The sequence below is a fragment of the Typha latifolia genome, chromosome 4 (genome assembly GCF_019914945.1).
Source record: "Typha latifolia isolate L0001 chromosome 4, TyphaL0001v2, whole genome shotgun sequence".
NCBI lineage: Eukaryota > Viridiplantae > Streptophyta > Magnoliopsida > Poales > Typhaceae > Typha > Typha latifolia.
In genome coordinates this window covers 15,910,191-15,926,539 of record NC_133089.1, presented here as the reverse complement: position 1 = coordinate 15,926,539, position 16,349 = coordinate 15,910,191, and the positions used below count along the sequence as shown (strand labels likewise).

Here is a 16,349-nt window from a genome sequence, read left to right as displayed (position 1 = left end):
AAATTGGGCTGGCCTGTCTGGAAAATCATGCACTTGTCTTTCATGCAAGGGCAGAAGCATTATTGGATGTTTTGTGTGGAGGGGCCAAATGAAGCCATTTCCAATGCCAAAATGACCTTGTTGATTGCCATTATAGTGATCTGTGGATGTTTTTTAATTTTTTTTTCGTTCTAGGTTTGAGTGTGTTGTGGTTTTGATGGTGTTTGTGTTTATAGTTGGAGTTGTGTGTGGATTTGAGAGGTATTTGATGTTTGGATTTGGATGCATCTCAGTTCTAACTATGATCAAATTGCACATCAGTTCTGTTTCAAACTTTACGTGATGAAAGTGAGTCAAGATGAATGCTCTGCATAGCCCTGTTAACAGAAAGGTAAGAAACCTGAAAGTGTTTTTTGAAGTATCCGTGAAGTCGATTGATTCTGAAGTTTCCATCCTTTCTTCTTCCAACCAACTCAAGAATGATTTGAGATCATGAAAAGTTCAATCATATGCTAGTTGATGCTAAATAGAACTCCTCCTTTTTAGTCTTCCATTTGAATTTTTCGATTGCGAGTAAGAAGTTCTAAAGCAGCACTGAATTTTTCTGTAAGACATGGCTTCCTTAGGAAATAACTTGGATAAAAAGTGATGTAGTAGGTAGTGACAGAATGATCCTCGAGACTCGAATTCATGGAGGCTCTTTGTAGAATTCAATTAAGGCCATAATTTTACAGATGCTTGTTGATGCGAAAACCAGGAAAACAACAAACTGAACCTCAACTGAATGCATGGATAATAAATAGCAGTTTCATAATGATATTTGCATTCAGTTTAAGCGAAAGACTCTGAAATAAACATTAAGCATTATAGTTCGAAACAAAAGCAGTAATCGTCAAGTATAGAATCTTACAATCGGAACAAGTGAAATCCGCTGCTTCCTTCGCAAAAGATTCAAACACAAATTTTATCTACTGACCAGAGTTCAACTTTTAAACCATATTCAAAGTAGCTTAGAATCAAGCATGACAGCATACTTCTAAGAAACCAAGGACGAGTAATTGAACTTATGAAAGCTTCTTATCCTAAACATATCAGCAAATTTTCTAAGAATTGGGGTATTCCTTTTCTGCTTCATATAAGAAAAGGGAGTTGCATCTATGCGGTCAGATTCATATTCCAAGTCATTTTTGTAGATAGAGGAGGCAACATTCATTTCAGAAACATTACTAAATGACGCAAACGCTCGTTCCTTCCTCTGTGATGATCCTGCTGAATCAAACATAGAACCCTTCAATTTAGCTGGCTCACCGATTGAATGCCTTCGTCCATTTTGTATACGCCGATTCTCAACTTTCTGCCGGTCCAGTGGTAAAATTCTCATAGTTAATGATTCTCTCGGTTCCAGTATGGATCCTGTCTCAGATAAAGAGCCAGGTTTGCTTGAGTCTATACTTGACATTGCAGCAAGCAAGCTCTTCATCTCCCTTAGACTACCCAGTGCCGCAGCTTCACTGACCTTAAGACATTCAAATTCTTGCTTGATGCTCTGTAATGCATGTTCCTTTACAGAAACAAGATCCTTTAGCTGAGAATTCTCATTCCTAGTAATCTCCAACTCTTCTCTCATAACAGTGGCTTCATTCACTGCTTGCTTTAAAATAGCCCTCAGCTTGGAATTTTCTTCTCTGATCACTCTTTGTGATTCAATTAGTTTGGTGTTCTCCTGCTTTGTTTTATTAATCTCCTCTTCGGAAATCTTCATACAATTTATAAACCCCTTTTCTTTCTCGTTCCAAATAGCAAATGATTCCTCTACTTCAAGCTTCAACTTTTCAGATTCTTGAGATACCAAACTGAACTTCTCTTCCATACTCTTTAACAAAGACTTTGAGCTTTCAGCTTCCTCTCTCGCATTCTTAAACTCGGACTGTGTTACTGAAAGCCTCCCTTTCACCTGCTTGGACTCGGTTATTACTTCTCTAAGAGTGATGGCCAATTCATCCATGGCCTTCTTGCTCCTCTCCTCTCCTTCTATGGCCAACTGAAGCTCATTTCTAAGCACTCGTATCATGTCTTCGTCGTCGAGATGATTCTCTAAATCCCTACTGCTTCTCTCCTGAAGAGAGGTTATCTCAAGCTTGGCTTCTTCCAGAGATAACTTGGTTTGCTGAAATTTTTTAGTTACGGATACCAATGATTCGAGCATCTTCCTTTCTGATGCCTTTGCTTTCTCCACTTCCTTCTCCAAAAATTTTTCTCTACTACTACTCGCCGTCAAATTCTTCAGCTCCTTGAGCTCCTCTAATGATCGGGACTTCTCCTCTCTTTCCATCCTCAGTTCCTCCTGGAGTCGACTTAGTTGCTGTTGCATGTCTGAAACTCGTATATGTCGCTTCTAATATGCAACCGAACAGAGCACATCAAATTACGAACAAATCGACTACTAAGATTCACTCGATTTACATGAATTTAGAGTGCTACAGAGGATTTGGAAATCTATACCTCAGCCAAAGTTGTGCTCTTAGCAGAGGACGTGGGCATCGCCTTGGTGGATTTGGCCAAGGAAACCTTGAGATTTGAGCCAGAAAGAGAGCTCCTTTGTACCGTTTCAAAAAGGGAAAACCACGTAGTAATCAAACAGGAACAAATAGCCAAGAACCATCAAAGCCAATCCCATGAAAAAAAGAAACTCCACAAAAGATCAAAGTAAACAAAAACCCAGTTCCTCAAACAAGGAAATCGATCAAAAACAAGGGAAAGGAAGGATCTTTACACTACCTGGACTTGGAAGACAGCATCTTTACACAAACCCAGCTCTCAGAAGTTCAAAATCTACACTGAAACGTCGAAGAGAACACCAAAAATTAAGCAAAACAACAACTCAAGCCTTTTGAAAACCGCTAAAGAAATGAGAAAGATGGCGTCTACCTCACTGAAAATTGACACTCACCTCTCCTTGGTCGTTACAAGACCACCAAGTGACATCTCGTACAGAGTAGTAAAGGGTGCCCTTGAAGTCATGACCACAGAAAGGTCTCAATTGGTAATTCTTTATGGGGAATTCACGAGGTTGGATGTTAGAAGAGTCTGCATATGGGATTGGCGGTTGAGGACTAAGTAGTAGCCACCTGACACCTCAAAGAACAGAGAAGGCGGTCGTGTGTTTCGATGCAGACGTGGTTAAATGGGCCGGCCATCTCCTCCATCTTAAAAGACGAAAAAGGTCGATGTGCTTAGGTTTAATATTTCAGTAAATCTTTATATAATAAGAGTGTTTAGCTCAGACGTTAAAGACTAATCTCTTTATCTAATCTATAATTTGTTTATGGACTAAATAATTTATAAAAAAAATATAAGACAAAAGTTGGAAGTAAAAAGTCTCAAATTGTACATAAAGAGAGTAGTAAACCTTTCGAGAGAACTTTTGATAACAGACGCTCCATTTTTTTAATAGTAAATAGTTGTTTAGTAAGGATTTGTCTGAAATTAGTGGTGCAACAAAAAGGGTCTTCGCCTTGAAATACGGAGATAAATACGGATAATAATGGTTCGTATGTTGGTCTGAATGTAGACCAAGTACGCATTTCTTGGATAACTGATGCAATATCTTGTCAAAGTATTGACTTTTTATCTGCCAGGAGATCTCAAGATGGCATCGTGCCAAGCTCGAACCATCTTGAATAGAGTAGCTTGCCAAGGCCCAATTTTCTTCCGACTTTGAATCACTTTTCAAACAAATGGAACACAGAGAGATGCGTAACTTTAACCTTGCATCAAAAATAACATAGGGGTTGCATGAGCAATAATACGATTGCTCACATGGCATCACCATATGTAGAGATAGCAAGAAACGTAAGAACGGTAACACAATAGCATACGACGTATATACAGATCACTTCAAACAGCTAGAAATATAATTGTAAGGAAGAGCAAGTAGAAGCCAAATATTAAATAGATGAGTATAATATCATTTCTCAAATACCAGCACACCTAATAAAGAGGGAAAAGATGAAGGAAACAAGCACAACAGGAGAGATACTAAAAGACAACAACTAAGAAAGACCATCATTCTGCCAGTCGAAGCAGTTAAAAATCACAAAGAGCAGAAGAGGATGGCGTTTAATTCTTAGTTTCTAATCATCCCCAGGCTTGCTTGTTTCTTTAAGATCATCACCACCGTCATCCTGTAGATAAGACACAGAGAGAGATTAATCAGACTGGTGATGAGGTCATTCAACAATTGCGAGATTTTCTATCAGAGTATATGCAAGACCTGCATATCCGAGGTCCACAAGGTGAGGTTGTCACGGAGAAGTTGCATGATTAGGGTGCTATCCTTGTATGATTCCTCACCAAGAGTATCCAGTTCAGCAATTGCTTCATCAAAAGCCTACAACAAATTGTGTGAGAGCGCTGAACATCATAATTATATAATAAGTGAGAGCTTGCTCTTACTCTTGCTCTTAATGTGTACGTTCATTATGTAACACCAAAAGCAAACAAATGATGGAGCTTTAACAGAATAAAAAATTTCATGGACAATAGATTTTGATGAACTGCAGGCATAACTTGTGAAACTAAGCAGGCTTTCGCATAAGCCAACATAAGTTTACAGATCATGCAAACTATGATCGGATTCACCTGGTATCCAGAATAGGCAGCACTACCGCACACATGTACATATATCTTAAGCACTAGTAAAATCTAATACAAAGTTAAAGGAAATAAAACTTACAGCATGATCTATGAAACCAAAAAAAAAAATAGAAAAAAAAAAAAACACATGATAAACATTGCATAGAAAACATAAACCACCATTCATCTTAACCCCAAAAAAACTAATGAGAGCCTTACCAGCTAGCAGCCTTATTTGCTGCAAATTTACTTCCAGAAGAATGATTAAAGCAGAGTCCGACTCGACTCTCTCTGATTACATACCTTCTAAGAGAGTATTACAGGACAACTTCTGTGGTACAGCTTAACATAAAGAAAGATGGTGAACTAGCACTAAGGCCATAGAACTAGCATAGTTGTGTCTGCCAAATTTCTTCTTGTTCCCTAATCGTTCATAACTTAACTTTCCCCCCAAAAAAAATTCAATCCGAAGTAAATTCTCACTAGTAGCATAATTAATTAACCAAACAAGAAAAGCACCGCAAAAGCAGCCAACTGTGGTAGCAAATCTGTCCTGTATCATGGAGCAAACGAATTCTACCTCTTAAAATTCACAGATTACCTCGAAAACAAGATAATTAAACTACTACAACAAGCAAATCCTTAATCAACTTGTATTATTCCAAGCACAAACCATAATATGCTTCTTATGAATCGAATTATAATATTAAAAAAAATCCATCCGCCTACTCACCTGCTTCGCGAGAGTACAAGCCCTATCTGGCGAGTTCAAGATCTCGTAGTAAAACACAGAAAAGTTCAGCGCCAGCCCCAGCCTTATCGGATGCGTCGGTGCCAATTCCGCCATCGCAACCTCCTAAAACATATCCCAAAATATAACAAAAAGATCAGAAGAAGATTGGAAAATCAAAACCCTAAGGAGATGAGATCAGATCAGATCTAGAGACCTCCGCGGCCTTATAGGCGGCGAGCGTGCTCTCCGCCGCCTCCTTGCGCTCGGATCCAGCCTTGAACTCGGCGAGGTAGCGGTGGTAGTCTCCCTTCATCTTGAGGTAGAAGACCTTAGAGTCGGCGGCGGCGGCGGAGGGCACGAGGCGGGAGTCGAGGAGGCGGAGGATGCCGCCGCAGATGGAGCTGAGCTCCGTCTCGATCTTAGACCTGTATGACCGGATCACCGCCACGTGTCCGTCGTTGCCTCGCGTCTCCTCCTTCTGCTCGATCGAGGACACTATACGCCACGAGGCGCGGCGCGCGCCGATGACGTTCTTGTAGGCGACGGAGAGCAGGTTTCTCTCCTCGATGGTGAGCTCCTCCGCCGCCGCCTCGCCGGTGACCTTCTCCATGAACTCCACCATCTCCTCGTAGCGCTCCGCTTGCTCGGCGAGCTTCGCCATGTACACGTAGTCTTCCCTCGTCAGAGCCATGGAGGTAGCAGGCCTTGTGGATTGGGAATTTTGGGGGAAGAAAATAAAAAGGAGCGGTGTGCAATCGAAAGAAGGGAAGGGGATGAAGAGGAGCAAAAGAGGGGAGAGAGAGTAAGGTTGGAACTTGGAAGGGTAATTTTGACTTTTTAAGTCTCGGTGCAGAGAATTTAGAAAAGATATTTCATTGATTTATTATGGCCAATGGGCATTTCGGTTCAGATGTTTGGTTTCTGCTTCATAGTTTATCCCAACAGGATTGCTGTCCTACTGCTATAATGGGGCCCAAAGGAAAAAATAAATTAAGACCCTAGTTTCTATACATAAAATATGGCAAATCTAGTCAATAATTAGTCAGAAAAGAATGGTCGATATTAACTGAGCCATGTGTACTGTATTAATCTTACTCCATAGAATCTTATTATAGAGGATTTTTTTTACTAATGCTATATTTCTAAATTATATCGTGAGTGCAAATTTGGTGCGGGTCATCCGATTCGTGACGACTTATATTAGTGAGTTGGCATATATTTATTATTCTAAATCTTTCGGTTAATGTTTTTAATAGTTTCTATCTTTTTAATTCAAAAAAATTTGTATTCATGTACAGTGTGATTAGATGTCTTGGCCTTATTTAGTTTAAGATTAAGCCTCCAACTTTCGATTAGTTAGTCTTAATCTTTTTAAAGAATAAATTTAATTAGATATAAAAAAAACATTTAATTACTAAACTAGTTTAAAGACTCTAAACTAATTCGAGAGGTTTTTAAAACTCAAAGCAAAGAGGGTATTAGTGTGCTAGGTAAGACTTTTGCCGTATATAATCTTTTTGAATTAAAAGAAAATAACGTTATAGATGCTTCCTGGAAAGCAGGATAGCATTCCAATGCTTGCATTCCAGTGCTTGCATCCCACGTGCCTAAGCCCTAACTCTACTAATATTATACTGTACTCCCGAGTAGAATATGCATTAAATCTTCAAGACGTCCTTAAATCTTCTCTCCTATTGGTCAAGCATCACTTCCGACATTTCCTTTTTATCTTCTTCACACATGGAGCATTTATTTGGACTTAATTGCATAAGTGATAGCTTTCTTTTTTATTGTTCTGGGCCTACGTGAATCAAGACGATGTCCTTATGACGACGCTCACCGTTCGAGAAGCCGTCTACTACTCCGGCGCAGCTCCAGCTGCCGGATTCTATGTCGTGGTCGGAGAAGAAGAAGCGAGCAGAGGAAACGATTAGAGAGATGGGTCTAAGAGAAGCTATGGACACAAGAATAGGGGGATGGACGTCCAAGGGGATTAGTGTGTGACCAAAAGAGAAGGGTGATCATTTATATAGAGATCTTGGCTGGGCCGGAGTTGCTCTTCGTCGACGAGCCGACGAACGGGCTCGATAGCTCGGCGTCGTACCGTGCACGTGGTGAGACGGATCGCGAGACAGGTTCGGCGTGAAGAGATGACGGCCGTCCCGGAGATCCATCAACCTAGCAGTGAAGTGTTTGAGCTCTTCCATAGCTTATGCTTACTTCCATATGACAAGACTGTTTACTTTGGCCCTCTGCTTCAGAAACCAATGAGGTAGCTTAGCTATATATTAACATATCTTAGTTTGTTAATTGCATAAATAGTTCATGATCCACGATTAATTTTGTCTTCTTTCCAGTTCTTTGTTTTGAATGGTTTCCCCTGTCCTTCTCTGATGAATCCTTCTGATCACTTCCTAAGAGGCTAAGAACCATCAACAAAGATTTTGAAAAAGGTTCGTATCATCTTTAATTTCATGGTTCTTTTAATTTGTTCGATATTAGTCGTAGAAAATTTTAGAACATTTCAACTATGTCATCAGGATATTGAGGAAGGCCCAGAAGCTCAGCCAACAAGCAGAGCTAAAGCAATTGATATTTTTGTAAACTCTTACGAGTCTTCCATCAAGTTACAGAAAGTGACAAAAAATAGAAGACACACGCAATAAGGTATAGAAAATGATCCGTCTTTAAACTCTATTCTAGCTTCCGATATTGTACAAAGGATCATATATTCTGATTCTTTTTGTGTAATTTAAATGAAGGGTGGAGATTTGGTGAAGAAAGGCAATCAAGCTAGCTTCTTATCTCAGTCCCTTGTCTATATTGCTCTCTGCCTCTGTGTTTGGATGCAATCCATGGTTGGCATCTAATGAACAACGATATTGGTGTGAAAATCTTTCAGGCAAGGGGGGGTCTATGCTCATGTTCGTTGCTGCATTTTTTTTAAAATTTTCATGAGGATTCCCATCCTTTGTGAAGGACATGAAGATGAGTTCATATGATTTATTTGCTAACTAGACAAACTTATTCTGATTTCTGCTTTCATGATCAGATATTTGGAAGGGAAAGATTAAATGGGCATTACGGTATCGCTGCACTCATGGTGTCTAATACTATCTCAGCCACTCCATACCTGGCTCTGATATCAGTAGTCCCTCCCAGGTGCCAGGTGCTCTAGCCTACTACCCTGTTGAGCTACAAAGTGCTGTTCGTGTGCATGATGCTGTTTGAGGGCCTGATGATGATCGTCGCGAGCATCGTGACGGATTTCCTCAACGGGATCATAACCGGCGCCGGGATCCAGAGGAACGGCGGCTTCTTCCGGTTATCGAATAACCTACCGAAGCTGGTGTGGCGGGTATACAAGTATGCAAACCGAGGGTTCTATAAGAATGAGTTTTTAGGGCAAGCTGAGATGGGGGGTATTCTTGTTAAAATATAAGGTTTATTATTCTCTGACAACTTAAGTTTTTAATATTGTATTAAAAGTAGAGATGAAGATTTCAAATACTATCATGCCCAGGTTTAGCTGCTTAAACTAAGTGATTATAAAAAGCACTAAAGAAGGTTGATATGTGCAATTGTCCAAATGGTCTGTCTATCAAGAAAAAGAGACAACTTATGAGCGCATCCTGGCCGTTCATGTCCATATCTGAGATTCTTTACAGAGGCCAAGTGGCTGGCTCCATGAATGAACGCTCGACAGCGAAGAAGATGGAAAAGGATGCCAAGTTGAACGGAGGACCAAGTGGCGTCCAAATGGTCATTGGAAGATTCCTCTGTACCCGAGCTGGGCCCACAGTGAGTTGCAACCAAACTGAAGTAAAATGTTCGAATTTCCTAATTTAGTAATCTATATTTTAGTACATCAAGGTCAAGAATCGTATTGCTTATACTACAAACTTTACTTTTTAAACATTTAGCAACACCCAACTTTTGTTACTTACTTTTAAGACCCACTGAGTTTAGAATTTCCAACATAATTGACATGCTTCATAAACTTATACTTGTACGCTAGACAGAAATGCCATGGAAAAATGGCAATATTACAAAATAATTTAAGATAAAGAAAAGGTGGATTTGGGTTACAAGCAAGTCCTCTGGTCAACTCAATTGCTTGACTACCATAACCAGGAGTAAGTGAGAGGGGGAGAGGATTAGCAAACATAGCATCAAAACAAGGAGCCACCAAAGCAATAGGAAAAAAGAAGAAGAAGATTGACAAAAAGGATCAAGAGAATTGAAGTCTTAATATATAGCTTTGTCTTGCATAGGAGATCAAACAATATCCAACAATAAATGAATTGCTCACTGTGAGCCTGAAGTTTATGGAAGAAACATTCTGAATTTGCTCACAATTGCCACATTTCGCATCTTTCATCTGTAAGATAGTTAGACTACCCTAAAACATATCAAATCAAATACTACAGCGTAAATTTGCATAACCATCCTTTCGATGAATATAATGAAGTTCGACACATTTACTTACGGTCTGCAGTTGATCCAAGAGATTCCATGAGATAATCAAGCAAACAACTAACTTTGATCTAGTTAGATGCACAAGCATATTATTAGTATTTATAGAACAACGCAACTATTTGTACACAAGCTCTTTAAGAAGAGATCCACCACATTACCTTGCTTCATGTAAACACTCAGTTTACATCAACATAAGTTCCTATACGACATTCTTGAGATGAATACAACAGAAGTTAATTCTGGTAGTTTCGAAAACAAAGGAACAGAGTTAGTAATAGTACCGGACTAAGCTGTTCTTTGAGGCAATAATGGCTGTCATGGAGATGGAGGCCAGTCAAAAGCAAGAAAGGCATCATTTAGTCCACCACCATAGAATCTGACTTCCAAGCCATCCAGTGGTTGTCCTTCGTCCCAAACACCATCATCATCACTTCCACCCTCATAAAAATCAAGCCCATCCTCCATGAATTCCCAAGAGTAGACAGAGGAATCTGAGTAATCCGAGCACTCATCCCAGAAGTTCCTTTCATAGCAATCCACGATTTGAGGTCCCAATACCTTCAGGCCAGAATGCCGCTCCTTCAAGAACTTCTCGTCAAGTTTCACATCCCAACACCCCCGTATGTCTAAAAACTCGAGATCCCTGCACTGAGAAAGGATCTCAAGAACACCTCTGGTTGTGAGAAGAAGGTAGGCCATCTCAAGATGGCGAAGCTTTGGCATTGTACAGGCAATGGCATAGGCCTCATCATCTTGGCATACCTTGTCTGCCACCTCCAATGGATGCATTCGTCGTCGAAGTCGTATGAGGGATTTACAGTGCTGGCCAAATGCTTCGAGGGCACGAGCACCGATTTTCTTGCAGTAGCTCACATCCAAGAAAGTGATGTTGGATAATCTTGGTGCAACACACTCTACAATAGAGTCACTTATTTCGCTCCGTGGTAGCTCTAATGTCTGAAGGGTTGTAGCACTGGCAAAATCAAAATAAAATAAATACATGGCAAATGACACTTATTCAATTAAATACAGTAAAAAAATGGTCAGGTCTCTCAATGCCTTGATCTATATTTATTACTTATTTGTTCTTGACATAACCATTTTACATCATCGTTGATTACGTCCGAAGTAGAGCTTGAATCTGAAGCATATCATAAAACATACAGCTTGCAATATGAGATAATTGGGAATATGAGAACAAAATTTTCTCCATGTCCTCAAATATGACCAAGGATTTTATGTTTATTCTCCATGTGATAATTGGGAATAGAGAAGATTTTAAGCTAATAAAACTACTTAAAATATCAATGACTTTTGAGGAAGTTACAGGAATAAGAGAAATTAACAAGTAACCACTATATAAAAAGATGAAACACTAGTAAACAATTATTGCACATCATAATTGGTGTCTGAGATATTCTAAAGTGCATCCACAATATAAGTTTCAAGAATTCGTACTTTATGCATATGCATCAGATAACCAACATCATAGAAAGAACACTTTTTTATAATTATCATATGTGGCTTATGAATCCAACTGAACATAGATCTATATGAATTGCATTTTGAGGAAATGAAAGTTTCTCAGACATATTCAACTCACTGGTCACCAATGAAGGAAAACAAAGAGTCATTTCGCAGTCCAGACACACTGAGCCTTCGAAAGGAGCCACAGCTCCGGGTGATTAGCATCTGAAGCATCCTATCCAGCTGCTCCGGCTTGCACCGCTGGCTCCATTCCTCGATGTCGATCTCTTGCCAGCAGTAAGGCCCGGAAACCACGTGGCCCCAAGATTTGCACACCCTGGGGACAACAGTAAGAACCTCTTGCAGGGAGAGGTTGCGGAAGATTAGGCCAAGGGCATCAGGAATCAGCTCCTCCCAGCCCCTGAACTCACTACTGCACTCCCCCATATTTTACCTCAGAAGCAGAAGGAGAACCCTACAACAGAGATTGCTATCAAGTTCTAGAATTTGTTCAACAAACACTAGAAGGAAACTGGATTTTATTTTTTTTTACTAAAATAAATCAGAAACAAGAATTAAACAAAAAGAAGAAAAAAGAAACAAGCATAGATTAGGAATGGCTGAATTGGCTAGATCTGCATAAGAAATGCTGTTGGGGAATTTAACTAAAAAACTACCTATTTTGATCAATGGCTGGACTAATTGAGGAAAGCCCAGTTGGGGGAATTCATCCAGAAAAAAAAAAAAAAAAAAAAAAAAAAAAAAAAACCTTGGGCTTCACTAAAGAATCCAGAAATAAGGAAAAAAGAAAACCAGAACTAAACAGAAGGAATTAAGAGAACAAGCACAGATTCAAGAACGGCGGAGTAGGGTAGATCTGACTAAGAGATGCTTGTGGTTGTGGTATGGAATCAAAAAAAGGTGCCTCTTTTGATCAATGGATGGGTTTAATGGCAGAAAACCAAGTTGGGGGAACCTGTCCAAAAACCGAACAAATAACAAAGAAGCAAGGCTCCAAACAGGAAAGGCGAACCATCCCATCACCAAAAGCTCATCAACTCACCCACAAAATTTGCTTCAACCACACAAATCATGAGATAGAAAGCAAGAACGCTATGCAAAATGTTGGCGAAATGGAGACAAGAAACTATGATACCAAAAATCCCAAGAGGGGATTGCATCTTTTGACCAATTGCCATCGACCGGGATAAGCAAAATTAGCAAGGAGAAAGATCTCGACATCAAGACCCACATCTTAGTATCACACCCGAGTCAAAGAGAACGAGTACCGAATCCGGACATGAAAAAGCCATCAACTTTGCAAAAGGAAAAGTTTGCAAAATACTATTGAAAATCTTCTGCAGATCTCTGTCCAAAGACGTGATAGAAAATTTGAGATGTAGAAAAGATTGGAGAAGAACAACTAATTTAAATTAAGCAATACCCAATAGGAAAGAGTCGATTCCTCCGTTGGATCTGCAGCAATACACAAGAGAGAGAGAGAGAGAGAGAGAGAGAGAGAGAGAGAGAGCTACCAATCAACAATCTAAACACAAAAAATAAAAAATAAAAACCATGGAAAAAAGGGAAGATGATGGCAAAACCGTAATTTAGATTATCAAGAAAACGAAAAGATGATTTATTTTTTCACTATTTGGGGCGTGTGTGGCCTCTAGGAACTTGTGGTAGCTTTAATACACGGAAAAGATTAATGAGCACAAATTATTATTTTAATATTATTCCTTCTTAACCAACTCAACACTCTCGTTAACAATAAGCTCCTTATTATTATCCACCATAGTTCATAAGTTTATGAAATGATTTAGATGGAAATTAATAATATAAGTCTTAAGTCTCATTCATACTTTGAAGTTTGAACTTGGAGCAACATAAATAATTAAAATCATGCCAGGAAAAATAAGTCTCCATTTGCTCTGAGAAGAGTGGATAAATAAAAATTATATTGGATTAAAATTAAAAGATAGTGAGACAAATTAGTTGCTTCTAGTGACAAGCAAGTATTGGCCCAACAAAATTACGTATCCAGTTGGCATTAGGAAGGCATCAACCTCGGCTTGAAACATCACAAATGAAAGAAGATAAAATTTTGTACAAAATAACGTACATTTTGTCTATATTTATTATTTATACTAACTTGATTTAAATCTAACAATGGTTTAGAAAATAGAGAATACTATATTACTTTTAAACATTTCTAAAAGATATATATATTTTTTTAATTTGACTTCATAATGTGGTTCCCTTTTTCTCATCAAATAAAGAAAAAATATATCTACACTGTATTTGATAAGCTTTTAGAATTTATACATAATTATTACTGAAATGTTTTAAAATAATTATACTCGTCACTGTATTCTTCAAAATAGCTCTTTTTAAGATGTTATTCTATTAATTAAATCTAACTAATTATGATTAAAATACATTACACTCCAAACTTAAAAAGAGAGAGAATATTTTAGTCATCCACATAAACTTCTTGGTTAATAATAATCTGTTAAAAATATTTCACGGCAATTCTGATATTTTAAAAAATTAGGCGGCAAATATGTAAAAATATTGAAGGTTTTTTTTTAAAAAAAAAAATTCTATATTAAATATATACATAGTGTCAAATGTACCTTGTGCTTAGTCGAGAGTAAGGCAAAGTGAGACACTCAATAACTGGGGCAGGTGTACGTCTGTAACAATGGACTACTGTTCAATGGTGTCCTTCCTAAAAAGAACTCATCGTTGTCTTGAAAAGAAGATGGTGACACTTTGCTGTTTAGCCATCAAGGAAATTTGGAACTATCCATTTAGTTAGAATTTTTTTTTAAAATTATCCAAGCACAGGTGATTTATAGTTAATTTATGTGGATGCCACTTAGGTACGTTAACGAGAATCGCTTTCAATGAAAAATTTCTTAACTCGGAGAGAGATTTAAATTGAAGAGTTAGAAGAATTTCTTTGCATTCTGTGGATGTCACTCTCCAAGCACACACAGTGAAGCAGGTAGAAATGTTATACTCGTACTGCACGCATATATAATATGGGCTTCTTTTGTGTTGAGAATTTATTACTGTTTACCTTCCCAAAGTTGGCAGTTGGAGAGTTCAATTTCTACGCCAGAGTTTTTTTTTTCTTTCTTTCTTTTGAAGAGATTCTCTTGAGCTCAGTTATAGGTAGCTTCTTTTATGAGCTGCAAGTAGTTTTGATAGGTGACTGGGATGTTTTGCAATGCCTTCAGGGGGAGGAATAATAAATATGCTCAACTACTACCATGCACACACATCAAAGTTGGGCTTCTTTTTATTGATTATAAAGTCTGGTTAGAAAAGCTATGGAAGCATAAAAAGGAAGAAGCTGTAGCAAATTATGGGGATTTCACAAACTAATTAAAAAAGTTTTAAGTAGTTAGAGAATTAAATTTATTTTTATTATATTAACACTCCATTTTGTTTTTAGGTTTGAGATATTTTTTTTATTGATAGATAGAGAGCATGTAGGCTAATCATAGGTTCCAGAGTGGGGCTAACACTCTTTAATAGTATATGTTGGACATATGAGCTGGTCCTTCTGAAAAATTGGTTATAAATGAGCTAAATTATCAGCTAGAACGAGCCAAACAAGCCCACATAGAATTTTTTTTTTTTACCAAGAAATTTACTCTCATAAGTATTTAATATTGTAATCTTCTACAATGGGCGAGTTACGTTCTTACCACTACACTATAATAGTAATAGTCACGTATAAAATATTTTGATAGAGCTAACCCTTCTAAAAAAATGACTCATAATGATAAATCACGAGCCAAAGCAAGTGCACATAGATCAATTCATTTTTTTCTTCTACGAAGAAAATTATGTTTATAAATGATTGAATCGTAATCGTTTGCCATAAGTAGGTACGATCCTACGAAGAATTATGTTTATATTTTACTATTTTGTTATTCGTATTTCGTTTTTAGAGATTTTATAACACGACTTCTCATTTTTTCTATAATGTTTCTTTAAACTCAGAAAGTAAATTTAATTTTAATAAGTGAATATATTATATTTTAATATAAAAATAAGTTTGATATAATTAAACTTAGAATTTTTGCTATAATATCATATTAATTTATCAATTCCTCCAATACTTTAAGCTACTAGAAAACAAAAAAGAAATATTTCATACTCCAACAGAATCAATATATATATGCCTTTTGTTTGTACGATAGTTAGCCACCCAATCTATCATCCCATGTTGTTGCTGATAGATGTAAGATAAATTGGGCTGCTACTACAGAGTGATATCTCTCTTTATTTATTTATTTATTTTTGTAGAAATCGGACAAAAAATATTATTGAGAGAATAACATAAGTAAAATAACTATCGTATTCATACTCTTATCTCTTTACAGTTCTCCACTCTAATAAATTTAATGGGGGCATTTTTATCATCTTAAATGGAGTTCTCCTTACCTAATTTGCAAAAATAGGCTAGAAAATGAAAGTTGATCCACTGGGCCGAAATGGGCCAGTTATTTACCAAACCTTCTAATATCCTCCACCTTCAAATAAAGATAATTCCAATCTAATAATAGCTAGTAGTAACCAAATTAGAAACAATTACTTTAATAAACATTGCAGTTTAGACTTTAGAATTACATAATATATAATCTCCATATAACACATACACACATTAGCATAAATAGCCAATTTTGCATTTCACACCCTACACCAACTCATCAAGGTGGAGAACTAACGTGACCACCCCGCGCAGGTTAGCATAGGCTTGCTTAGAAGACTTGGTCGGAGAGGCCCAATTCTAAGCCCATAAGGCCCAATTGGGTTTTGAAATTTTAGACTCGACTGCCCTTTTGGGCCAAGCTGCATACTATTTTACTCTTATTTTCAATTAAAAAAAAAGAAGAAGAAAAGTTAGGGAGAAAAAATTTTAGTGTCGAAGAGTGAGAGATATATATATATATATTTTTATAATTCAGGGGTAATTGTATATAAGAAAAAGAGTATGTGCATTTGAGTTTAATTATTCCTTTCTACAAAGATCCTC

The 16,349-nt window shown here is 37.6% G+C and overlaps 3 protein-coding genes and 1 long non-coding RNA gene across 11 annotated transcripts; 1 reads left to right on the top strand and 3 right to left on the bottom strand.

Annotated features, from left to right (window-relative positions):
• Positions 1 to 894: 894 nt before the first annotated feature.
• Positions 895 to 3,161, bottom strand: LOC140785721 (uncharacterized). 3 transcript variants are annotated; one of them, XM_073133691.1, is made up of 4 exons: positions 2,930 to 3,161; positions 2,758 to 2,816; positions 2,482 to 2,575; positions 895 to 2,374 (listed from the first exon to the last, which is right to left on the bottom strand). In XM_073133691.1, exons 2-4 carry the CDS (start codon positions 2,775 to 2,777, stop codon positions 1,016 to 1,018), a joined length of 1,473 nt encoding a protein of 490 aa, XP_072989792.1. In that variant the 5' UTR covers positions 2,778 to 2,816; positions 2,930 to 3,161; the 3' UTR covers positions 895 to 1,015. The 3 variants fall into 3 exon arrangements, with proteins under 3 accessions (XP_072989792.1, XP_072989794.1, XP_072989793.1); XM_073133693.1 differs by having other exon boundaries at positions 895 to 2,371; positions 2,930 to 3,067; XM_073133692.1 differs by having other exon boundaries at positions 2,908 to 2,996.
• A 735-nt stretch (positions 3,162 to 3,896) lies between these two features.
• Positions 3,897 to 6,255, bottom strand: LOC140786161 (14-3-3-like protein A). The gene is made up of 4 exons (XM_073134396.1): positions 5,562 to 6,255; positions 5,348 to 5,470; positions 4,253 to 4,369; positions 3,897 to 4,163 (listed from the first exon to the last, which is right to left on the bottom strand). The coding sequence occupies exons 1-4, from the start codon at positions 6,036 to 6,038 to the stop codon at positions 4,113 to 4,115; spliced, it is 768 nt and encodes a 255-aa protein (XP_072990497.1). The 5' UTR covers positions 6,039 to 6,255; the 3' UTR covers positions 3,897 to 4,112.
• An 884-nt stretch (positions 6,256 to 7,139) lies between these two features.
• Positions 7,140 to 8,889, top strand: LOC140786947 (uncharacterized). Its single transcript, XR_012108720.1, has 5 exons — positions 7,140 to 7,619; positions 7,705 to 7,800; positions 7,888 to 8,014; positions 8,110 to 8,249; positions 8,400 to 8,889. It is a non-coding gene; the product is annotated as an uncharacterized lncRNA (long non-coding RNA).
• A 979-nt stretch (positions 8,890 to 9,868) lies between these two features.
• Positions 9,869 to 12,956, bottom strand: LOC140787589 (F-box protein FBW2-like). Of its 6 annotated transcripts, none has more exons than XM_073136585.1 (3): positions 12,738 to 12,956; positions 11,430 to 11,768; positions 9,869 to 10,799 (listed from the first exon to the last, which is right to left on the bottom strand). In XM_073136585.1, exons 2-3 carry the CDS (start codon positions 11,738 to 11,740, stop codon positions 10,142 to 10,144), a joined length of 969 nt encoding a protein of 322 aa, XP_072992686.1. In that variant the 5' UTR covers positions 11,741 to 11,768; positions 12,738 to 12,956; the 3' UTR covers positions 9,869 to 10,141. The 6 variants fall into 6 exon arrangements, with proteins under 6 accessions (XP_072992686.1, XP_072992691.1, XP_072992687.1 ...); XM_073136590.1 differs by lacking the exon at positions 12,738 to 12,956 and adding an exon at positions 12,583 to 12,699; XM_073136586.1 differs by lacking the exon at positions 12,738 to 12,956 and adding an exon at positions 12,450 to 12,694.
• Between the last annotated feature and the right edge of the window lie 3,393 nt (positions 12,957 to 16,349).